The sequence below is a fragment of the Phascolarctos cinereus genome, unplaced genomic scaffold (genome assembly GCF_003287225.1).
Source record: "Phascolarctos cinereus isolate Bilbo 61053 unplaced genomic scaffold, phaCin_HiC Scaffold_3;HRSCAF=262, whole genome shotgun sequence".
In the NCBI taxonomy this organism is placed as follows: Eukaryota; Metazoa; Chordata; class Mammalia; order Diprotodontia; family Phascolarctidae; genus Phascolarctos; species Phascolarctos cinereus.
Genome location: NW_027555736.1, coordinates 61,318,469 through 61,329,746, shown reverse-complemented (window position 1 = coordinate 61,329,746; position 11,278 = coordinate 61,318,469). Strand labels below are relative to the sequence as shown.

General features: G+C 39.7%; 1 protein-coding gene across 1 annotated transcript; it reads right to left on the bottom strand.

Annotated features, from left to right (window-relative positions):
• Positions 1 to 200: 200 nt before the first annotated feature.
• LOC110201599 (pulmonary surfactant-associated protein D-like) lies at positions 201 to 11,045 on the bottom strand. The gene is made up of 5 exons (XM_020977373.2): positions 10,815 to 11,045; positions 6,077 to 6,276; positions 5,227 to 5,337; positions 3,021 to 3,104; positions 201 to 1,622 (listed from the first exon to the last, which is right to left on the bottom strand). Exons 2-5 carry the CDS (start codon positions 6,264 to 6,266, stop codon positions 1,249 to 1,251), a joined length of 759 nt encoding a protein of 252 aa, XP_020833032.1. The 5' UTR covers positions 6,267 to 6,276; positions 10,815 to 11,045; the 3' UTR covers positions 201 to 1,248.
• Positions 11,046 to 11,278: the final 233 nt, after the last annotated feature.

The following is an 11,278-nucleotide window of genomic DNA, read 5'->3' as shown; positions in this document are numbered from 1 at the left end:
TTAATAGCATGCAACTAGACACTGTCCTTGCCCCTTTTTTAGTCATTGTTTTTATTAATGACTTGGATGAAGATTTTGAAAGTAGGCTTAGCAAATTGTAGGTTACATAGAACTGGGATAGCTCTCTATTCTACTGTATGACAAAGTAATGATTTAAAAAGATCTTGATAGGCTGAAGGAAAGAATTCAGGGCCAATCAATTGATCAACAAACATTTATTAAGCACCTATTATGTGCAAGCATTAGGGATACAAATAAAGGTATGCTCTCAAGAATCTAACAGAGGCTAGTAAGGAGTCTTAAAGTCAAATCATAAAAAGAATGGTTGGAGTAGTGAGGGATATTTAGCCTGGAAAAGATAATGCCTGAGGCAGGAGAAATATCATTCCTACCTCCAATTTTTTTTTTTTGTAATTAAAGTTGTATGTAGAAGTTGTACGTAGTTAACAATGGTAAGTAGAAGACAGATTAGAATTGCCCCATGCAGTTACAGAGGAGACAGCTATGATCAGTGGCTGGAAATTTGGTGAGTGTGTGTGTGTGTGTGTGTGTGTGTGTGTGTGTGTGTGTGTAATTTGGATTTGTTATAAGGGGGAACTTTTGAAGAAGAGCTGGCCAGCAATGGAAAGAGGCTGCCTCAGAATGTATTGATGTTTCTGTCATTTCTATCAAACTGGGATGAGCATCTGTTATAGAGGGGATTTGTGCTTTGCATGGACTCTAGTTTGACCCATCTTGCAAATCTGGTCATTCTACAATTGCTTTTGACCCGTGATATTTCCAATATCATGCCATAACTTGCAATGTTGAAATATATTCTTTTTAAAATGACATCCCACTCTTTGAGCTGCCACCTACAATATTTAGAGTCCAAATTGAAATGGCCTTTCCCCCTTTGGCCATAACCTATCTTTGCAGTTCTCATCAGATTTTCCCTACTGGTTTCTTGTGTATATCCCCCAAGCATAGCCCAAAAGTCTTTGGGGAGATTCCCCCATCCAAGTCCTATTTCATTATCTACAGGGCTTGTATTCCAGATTGGTTAGATCTTTCCTTTGAAGTAAGTCTCTCTCTTGAGGATATAATGTCAGGAAAATTTGTGATCAGCATTATTTAAGTGATCAAGACCAGTGCCAAGTTCTGTACTTATCTCATAAATATAGACACAGCTCCTGCCCAGGAAATCCTTTAAGAGGATGCCAGCAACAACAGTGAACCCAGTTCCCTCTTAAAAACTTATGGTATAGCCTAAAATTCACAAACAACTAGCATTTTGTATTCACAGCTTTTATCATTCCAATCGCCATCGGTGTATAATTCGACGCAGTTTTCTTTTCTTTCACCATTGGGTTCTCTAGATGCCCAACTGGTATAGCTGACAGTTTGACCATTCTGATACTGGAATGTGCCTTCTCTTTCCTCATCACTCATGCCCAGGTAGATGTTCTTACCAAACTGTTTGGCCAGTTGTTGCAGGGCTCTGTTCTCCTTGGAATTCCGGGGGGCTGCCAGTTGGGCACCACTTTGTGAACATATTTTCTTTCCTTCTTCAAATGTCCCTTCAGATTCCATTACCTTAAACCATTTCTCATCCACAATTCTGATACCAGACAATATCATAACTGTAGAGGAGAAAGAAAGAGACGCTGTAGTCACACCGTGTTAGAAGAAAAACTTCCTGCCAATATCTTGAATTTGGTAGACATTCAGCTCTGAAGAAGGGGACTTATGGGACATACATGGCAGAAGGAGACTCAGAACATGATTCCACATCATCCTTGCCATGCCTCCCTAACCCAACAACAGGAGTTATAGTCAGGATCTCATCTTTTTTATTCCTACTGTCCACAGAAAGCATCCTAGCATAGGTTTACAGTAACCAAATAGATCCTTAAAATGGGGTATACCACTTCAAGCCAGAGATGTTTTTTGCCCTTGTCCAAAGTTTGGGGAGCAAAGCATCCCCTGAAGGGCCTGCACTGACTCTCTTAGTGCTTCCAGGTATCTGGAAGAAAGTTAGGTGTCTGTTATCCACTGGAGTCTGGTACAGCATGTGGAGTGGAAAGGAATGGACTGGACGGAAGAAAGAGCACTGAAAGCTAATTGTGCATGACCTTGGGCATTCACTTCTAGGGGCTTCAATGTTCTCATTGGTAAGGGGAGAGCAACAGAGCTGGGCCAGGGTTCTGTACCTTTTTGTGTATCATGGTCCCCTTCTCTGAGTAATATTAAATGCATAAAATAAAATACAGAGGGTTACAAAATAAACTAATTATAGTGAATAGAGTTATCACAATATTTTTAATTATAAATTATCATAAAAAAGGTTTTCTGGATCTCAGGTTGAGGAGCTTCTGGACTAGATGATCCCCAAATCAACTCCAAAATCATGATTCTGAAATTCAGCTAATTCTTCATAATTCTAATTTGTAGAAGAACTTGCTAGGGTTTGTGGCTTGAGGAGGGACCCAAAAAGGCATTGGAATTGGGCTTCCAACTATTCCTTCTCCTACTTTTTTCTCTGTGACTTTAGTGTTCTTACTCTACCTCTTTGTAGTTTTGTCTCTGAATCTCTAAAACTTTTGGTGGAAGTATTCCCTAGAGATCATAGAATCATAGATTCAGATCTAGGAAGAACTGAGGCACTCACTTTATTCAGCCAATTCATTTCTGAGCCAAAGAATCTGAGGCTTAGAGGGTTAAAAGTGAATTGCCAAAGATCACAAAGCTAGAATATGGCCAAGGTGGAATTTGAACCAACATCTTCCTGACTTCAAGTCCAGCACTTATACTTTAGGACATGGCTAACTAGCAAAGCTTTCACTTTAATTGAAGGCTATAAGAGTGGTTCTGCCTCTTTAGCATAGTACTCCATAGATTAGAATGTGACTGACACATTCAGGTTTGGGAAAACCTGAACCTAGGGAGCCACTAGGAGGGTAATGTGTGAGGAAGGGTGGATGACACCAATCTTATGAGCAAACACTTCAGGCTCACAGTCTTAAAGTTATATTCTTTACCTTGTCTATATTTGTTGATGAAAGTCTGCAGCATCCTCATTTCTTCTTGCAAAGCAGTCATTTCAGCCTTGAGTGAAATCAGTTCTGAAAGTCAAAAATGGTTTGTCATTTCCATTGAGCCTTACGTAATGCTTCTAAGAGACAAAGGTTGTTTGATTTCTTTTCCCCTAGTGAGAAAGACACATCTCATCCCTAGGGGAGCTCAATACCAGAGCCTCCATTCCACCCTACATTGGAACAGACTCAGCACTGAAATCAAAGACCTAAGTAATTGGGAAGTATGAAAGAGAAAGGAAGGAATTAATCTTTTGCCTTGTGTTGAATGGTGAGATTTCTTCATAAGACAGCTTCATAGGACATTCCAATGGCCACATCAGGGTGGTACTGGGTCTCCGAGATAATAGAAAAATAGCTTCTCCTTTTCATCCTCCCTCCATTTTCTAGTTTTCCTTTTATCTCCTGACCCAAGATTAATAAGCTTCCCTTCATGTATTTGTGACTCATTTTTTCCCCTTCATTATCATTCTCACCATTCCTGTTTCTACCACTCTAGTTTAGGCCAAGAGAAATTATAATTATCTACTAAATGACCTTTTATTTCTACCCTCTTTTCCTCCCTTTTGTCATTCCTTCTCTCCCTTCTCTTCTCCTTTCTTCCATTCCTTATCTTTTCTTTCCTTCCATTATCTTTTCCCATATCTTTCCTTTTCTTCTCTTCCCTAATCTTTCCCTTCCCTTCCCTTCCCTTCCCTTCCCTTCTCTTCCCCTCCCTTCCCTTCCCTTCCCTTCTCTTCCCTTCCCTCCTCTTTCATTTCATCTCCTCTCCTTTCCTTTCCTCTCCTTTCTTTCCTTTCCCTTCCCTCCCTTTCTTTCTCTTCCCTACCTCTTTCCCAGCCTGTGCAACACTATTAGATTTTCTTTTTATTTACTTTTACCATGTCCTTCTAACACCATACCTTTAGAGGCTCCTTATAACCTAGAGGCTAATGTCCTAATTCATTATTTTATTCTTCAAAGCTGTCTGCTGTTAACTTATCAACTCTTATCTAACCCACTCATCTTCTTTCCCTTGCACCTTCCACTCTGGTCAGACCAGTGTTCACATTATCCTTTTACTGCTCATTCCTTACCTTTATTGATGCCTAGAAAGGCATTTGTTTAAGATACTTTTCCCCATTAAAGTCCTTTCTGTCCTGAAAGCACCCCCAAAATGTCTTCTCATAATTATTTCTTTTTTAAAAAATATTAATTTTATTTTTAATTTATGGAATAAACAAGCATTTCTATAACATAGAATAATAAAATGATTGCACATGAAGCTGCAAATCTATTATATCCAACTTAATATATATACCGTCATGCAAATTTATTTCTCTTGTTTCTTCCCTCCCTTCTCCCATTGCCCTAGGGATAGCTATCATTAGAAAGATAGATAGATAGATAGATAGATAGATAGATAGATAGATAGGTAGGTAGATAGATAGATATGTGTATATATATATATATATATACACACACACACACACACACACACACACGTGTGTGTGTATGTAAAATCCTTCTATACATACTTCTTTTTCTGAACACAGACAGCAGCTTCCTTCATATGTCCTTCATAGTTAATTTAGGTATTTATGATAATGAAAAGCATTTATTTATTTAAAGTTGTTCTTAACACAATATTGCTGTTACTGTATACAATATTCTCTTGGTTCTACTCATTTCTTTCTTCATTATTTCATGCAAGTCTTTCTATGTTTTCCTAAGATCATTGAGCTTATCACGTCTTATAGCACAATAGTGTTCCATCACAATCATATACCACAACTTATTCAGCCATTCCCAATTGATGGGCATCCTCACAATTTCCAGTTTTTTGCCACTATAAATTATTTCATCCCATGCTAATTTCCCATTTCTCTACATTCCTAAAGAAAATATTGCATATACTATACAAGCTATCAGTTCTCTTGTTTAATTGTGTCACATAAGTCCTGGCTCCACACCTAGGACTGTGAGATCTGGAGAATGGACCTGAGTCTTGGCCTACCAGAACAGATCCTGGATATATACATATTGAACTAAATTGAGTAGAGTTGAAAAAGTTCCCCCCATCTCAATTCTTCCATATGATCATATTTTTTTGCTTACTTTCTATTTTTCCCATTGTACCCCTGTTCGGTTCCAAGTCAAATACATAACTCACCTTGATTTCCTCCTTTGTCTCCTTTTGGTCCTTTGGGACCCTGAGGACCCCTTTCTCCTTTGATACCCATGGGGCCAACTTTTCCAGGAGGGCCTAGCATTCCTCTCTGTCCTTATCATCAGAGGAATTGGAGAGATAAAACAACAATTAATACTTGAGCCCTCTTCCTTCCACAACCATGAGCAGGCTGAACTCCTGTTATGGAAGTGAACCTGAGGCTTACTGGTGGCCGAGAAAACTGCCCTACTATTGGCTGGCTATTTAGAACCTAGGAATGTCAACAGAGAGTGGAAACAAATGAGCTTACCTACTGGGGCTTCAGTTTGCTGTTATTTCTCCCCAGACCCATGGGATCTGCCTCAGTCTGTATTCTTCCTTTCAGAGGTAAATCAAGCCTCCAGTATAAAAGACCTTCCCATGCTCTAGTAGGGGAGGTAACAGGAGTGTGAGATCCTGGTACCAAGCTCTTTGAGTCAGGGACCATGTCTTACCAATCTTTGCTATTTCACTGTTTTGGGTATGGTGTCTTACCTTGAGTAAATGTTTAGCAAATGATTGTTGAGAAGATGAAGAGAATAATAATAAATGACATTTCTATAGTGCATTAAAAGTTGCAAAGAACTTTACATGTATCAGCTCATCTTTGCCTCATAAGAGCACTGTGAGGTAAGTACCAATAGTATCATTAACCCTATTTTATAAATGAAGCTCAGAGAGGTTGTTTTTTGTTCATGATTACATAGCTCAAGTTTCAGAGACAGGATTAGGATCCAGGTCATTATGCCTCTAACACTTTTTCTACAGTACCATTCCTGCAGTGAAACCACTCAGGGAGATCTGATTTACATACCTTGGTCCCCTTTTTCTCCTTTTGGACCCTGGTTCCCATCTCGACCTGGTAACCCATTGCTCCCAGGCAATCCACAGGGCACAAAATTGCATGTATTTGTTTTTGGTTCACAGTCACATTTGCCTTGGACAGAGGTCATAGTCAGTGATATTGCTAGCATGAGAAACTGGAAAGTAGCAAGGAGGTACATCTTCTCAGATCTAAAGATGAATGAAGAAACTGTCATCAAGCTGACAAGAACCCCCCCCATTTCCCTCATTTTCAGAGACCCCTCTAACTCATCCCAGTTGCAATGGGCTTGAGTTACAGAGATAGCTCTTATTCCCATTGACAGAATTCCTATTCTTTGACTTCTTGTCTGCTTGTTCCTCTATTTCTGGGGGATGTTGGTAGAGTTCAAGATTTTGTCTATGAAATTCTTCCAGCTCTTTAAAAAACTCTCCCTCTTCCCCATCTTCCAGGTAACAAACAATAAAAATAATAACAACTAGCATTTAGATGGTACCTAAATACTTTATGAATATTATCTCATTTGATTCTCACAAAAAGTCTAGAAAGTAAGTACTATTATCATTCTCATTTTAGAGAGGCAAACAGAAGTTAAGTGATTTACCCAAAATTACACAGCTAAGAAGTGTCCAGGTCCAGCACTCTATCCATTGTGCCAAGGATTTCTAGCTGCCTAGAATTCTAATACCACCTCCTCAGAGAAGCTTTCTGTGATTTCCTCACTTGTTAATGTTCTCTCCTCAAATATTCATTACACAATTTGTCTAATCTCTCTTTTGAATACTTTGTGTCCCACCTTATCTTATACATATCAGTGTACAAGTTGAAAGTATGAGTATCAGTGTACAAGATCTTTGAAAGATCATGAAAAGTAGAAAACATTAATGAATATCTAGAAAAAAAAAGAAACACAAAACTGCAGCTCTATTTATGGGGAAAAAATGGAGGACGTGTAGGCAAAAGGCATTGAAAACAGCGTCAATTTGGAATCTTCCAAATCTATGATTTAGAAATCATAATGCATGAGAGATGTGGCATCCAGCCAGTTAGACAGACCAAAAATTGTGGCAACCAGGGCAGGTAGAAGTGTTGTGCTGAGGTCCCTAGGAAATGTTGGACCATACTGAAAAAAAAATGCCTGAGACATTGTGCAGGGGTAGTGAGGCCAAGAGGATAGATCCTGAAGCAATGAAAAGATGCCCTTCACCAAGGGACCTCAATTCTATTCACAGTGCTAGAATTTCATTTAATGTTAGATGGTGAGGTATTGTTTTGATAAGGTGAGAAAGCTATGACTGAACTTCTGGAGAAAAGGAAAGAGCTCACCAAAGAGGAGCTGTAACTATTGCTTCATTAATGGGGCTTGGATGGAAGCCCCTTCTCAATTATTTCATTGAGTAAACCTATTTTATGCTTAATAACTCTGGCACACAGGTGCTTGCAGTGGGCAAGGGACCCTTTGAAAGAAACAAACCTGATTTTGATATTTTTAGGGAGGTCTTCTTAATGGATGCTGAAGCCACAGAGTTTACCATTAGTGGGAAGAATCTGAGATTGAATTTGGTCTGCATAGCCAGAAGAAAAGGCTAGTTCCTCAAGTGATACATGATTTATAGGATGATGTGAACATGGTCAGAGGTCTCTAATGGAATCTCTAATGGAATTGTAATGGAGATCCAAGGTTTTGTCCTTGTCCTCTAGTGTTTAAAGGGTCTATCAATGCCTTGGATAAAAGTATTGGTAGAATGCTTCCAAGACGCAAAGAAGACATAAAATTGAGAGGGAAAGATAATGTGTTGAATGACATAACTGGGATCCAAGAAGATCTTGGCAAGATAGAACATCGGGATTAATCTGTTAAAATGAAATTTCATAGGGATAAATAACTATCTTAAACTAATAAATTGTGGAGGACATACTGATCTACCTCAGAAGTTCCTCACCAGGAGCTCCCAATCTTACACTTGGTTAAAAAAAAATCACCTATATAAGAAAGAATTGGGGAAACTTTGGCTGGATAGTAATTTATTTAGGAAAGAGCTGGGAGTGTTAGTGGACTTCATGCTCAGCATGAACCAGATGTGTGCTATGGCTACCCAACGGCCCAGTGCAGACCTAGGCTGAATTAAGAGAGGCCTAATGTTGATTGAGAATGAGGGAATGGACAGTGATTCTGTTCTCTGCCATAGTCAGACCAGAATTGGAGTATCATGTTCAGTTCTGAAAGCTATGTTCTAGAAAGGCCACTGAAAACCAGGAGAGGGAAGGATTCAGGAATATGTGAAGCTAGGACCAGGTGAAGGACCTAGGGGGTGGTGGTGGTACAGCTGGGTTCTCATTACTTGAGGTCTTAGAAAAAGGGGTATAGCAAGGAGCAGTAAGATGTCCTCCTCTCTGGGATGTCAGCTGTTCATATATTAGGGCTCTACACTTGAGAGCTAGATTAGAAATTAGAGGTGACATAGTACAGTCTCCGGTGTTCATTTCAATCGTGTCTGACTTTCTCTAACACCATTTGGGTTTTCTCAGAAAGACGCTAGAGTAGTTTGCCATTGCCTTCTCCAGCTCATTTTACAGATAAGAAACTGAAGCAAACAGGTTTAAGTGACTTGTCTAGGGTCATTTAGCTAGTGCCTGAGGCTGGATTTGAACTCAAGAAGATGAGTCTTCCTGATTCCAAGTCCAGTGATCTATCCATTGCTCCACCTCACTGTACACAAAAGTAATTGGTGAGCAGAGTTCTTGAGTCACTTAAGGTCACTCAGACTCTGAGTGATAAAGTCAGGAGTTAAATCCCAATTTTCTGACTCAAAAGCCAGTGTTCATTATTTAGGCTCAATTGGGGGAAAAAAAGGTGGAATGAGAGAAGAGGGGGGACTTATTTGCTATACATACCAAGATTAGAGACTCTGATAATGCCCTCAGAATTCTTTTTTTTATTGAGGAGTGTGTGTGTGTGTGTGTGTGTGTGTGTGTGTGTGTGTGTGTGTGTGTATGGTGGGAGAGGCCTCTAACTTTTTCTTTCTGTCTGGTTATTGATTTGAAATTACACTCTTGGCCATCAAGCACCACAACAACGTAATGGGGTCATTCTTGCTCAAGATTGTGTTTACATATGATTATCCATGAAATGTTTTCAGGTTTTGAGAACAGCAGGCTAAAGGCCCACACTGAGAACTTTCCAGATAACAGTACACACAATTGTTTTCCTGATATGCCAAATTAAGCCTGATTCAAAGTCTTTAATTCTCAGCTTCTTTAAATGTAAAATAGAATTAATGGTGCTTGGATAAACTACTTAATAAGTTTGTTTTGAGGTCAATATTTTGTAAACTGTAAAGTACCCTACAAAACCAACTCTTATGATTAGTCCTGCCCTAACTTGGGAGCTAAGCAAGCCTACTTTCTCATGACTGGTCCTGTCTCTCAACTGGAGTAGCAGTAGTCAACAACTTCTTACCTTCTATTCTTTTTTTTCTTTCTCTCTTTCCCCTCATTCTTCTTGACCATCATCAATCACTTAAACCACTTACCAAAGAGAAAGGTTCCTACGGTTTTTGTTGTCCTCCGTTTTCTAGACATCCCAGCTCCTGTTTTCTCTAGCTTTCCTAAGGACCCTCTAGCTCCTAAAAATTTGTTATTGTTGATGTTGTTTGGCTTTCATTCTGGAGGAGGACCATGACATCAGGGAAGTGATGTCATGACTTACAAGTGAATTGGATTTAAGTGAGGGAGGACTGTGCAAAGTCACCAGCTTCACTTTCTCCTCTGGAGCCATCTGGGTCCAGTGGCAAGATGTAGATCAGTATGACTAGAGATGTCCTTACCTTTTCTAAGAATGTACATTAGAAAAGGAATTGAAATCACAATTTTCTCATTATGAGAATTCTCCTATTTCAAAGAGAATATGGATCTGAGCCACAAGCTGTCAATGTAATATAGGGTGTTCCCAAAATCTTAGTGCAGTCGTAAACTATTAAAATTTTAATCTTAATGCATAACATATAATAAAACATGAATTTCATATTAGCTTTAATAGTTTAGAAGCGCACTAAAACTTCTGGGACACCCTGTATTACAAACCACATTATCCCCTTAGAGAACAAGCACCATAACTGAAAGCCATCCACTGCAAGACCTTCCCATGAAGCCTGATAGGGGACAAGTCATTCCCTTCTGCTAAAGAAAGCAGAGCATCCCCATGCCTGCTAGTATAGAAGATCTATTAAGTATAATAAGGGACTTTTATCTGGAAGAGACCTGGGATGTGCAGATTGCCAGAGCAATAGCCAGCAGTGCCAGCCATGACATGGGTCCCTTGGCTTGTATATTTTATGTTTCAAATCCAGCCACCAGTTCCTGTGGTAGCACCACTGAAAGGAGCAACACCAGTGGGGAAATAAGGTAAGCACTATGGCAGACCCTTCCAGATCTCTGTCCTTCTGTTTCCACCTACTGGCTCAGTAGATGGAGTGTCAACCTCCTCTTGGTTCCCTGGCCATGTCAGGTCTCATTTAAAGCAACTTCTTCTATTCTATTCAGTTCTCAAGAGAATTAACTGTGGACACTAAACATAACAAATATCTTCCTTTCATCTTGTTACCAACATATCCATCACTGTTCCATGTATGATGATGTTTATTAAAATAGCTCTAACAGGATGAGTTGAGAACAATATGCTTGGGAAGCATTAATGAAAGAAGGGAGGTATTAGTAGGAATACCTGTACCTTGTGCCTTATGGGGTCCTTCCAGCAAAGTGTTATTGGTCCTTAGCTGTTGAAGCTGTGCTTGTATTCTTTTATTTTGATAGGAGTTGACTTCCTGCCCTTTGACTCCCTGTCTTAGGAACTCCAAGTATTTTCCACCTAGAGAAAGCCCAGATGCCCAAGTGGTCACTATAGCATTGCTGGGCTGTCCCTCTCTCACTGAATGAGCAGCAGAAATCCCAGAGCACAAAGGTCTTAGACCATTCTTGGAAAGGAAGTTGGGTAATTAGTTCAGGGTCACCTGTGGATGCTGAAGTGTAGCTTTGGGTGCCATCCCTGTAGATGAACTTTGGGATGTGGAATGGGGCATCGGGGTTCTGTTTGCTTTCTGTGGAGCAAGATGGGACAATCATAGCTTCTTCTGTGATATCACCGCAATAGCTGCTGCTGCTGCAGAAACATTTGGAAGCAGTTTCTCTGCTTTC

Excerpts from the sequence above, each read along its gene's own strand:
- LOC110201599 (XM_020977373.2), bottom strand. The coding sequence starts at position 6,266 with ATGTACCTCCTTGCTACTTTCCAGTTTCTCATGCTAGCAATATCACTG. Across the intron at positions 3,105-5,226 it reads AGACAAAGGAGGAAATCAAG|AACTGATTTCACTCAAGGCT; the intron begins GTGAGTTATGTA and ends TTTGACTTTCAG. Across the intron at positions 1,623-3,020 it reads CATCAACAAATATAGACAAG|TTATGATATTGTCTGGTATC; the intron begins GTAAAGAATATA and ends TCTCCTCTACAG.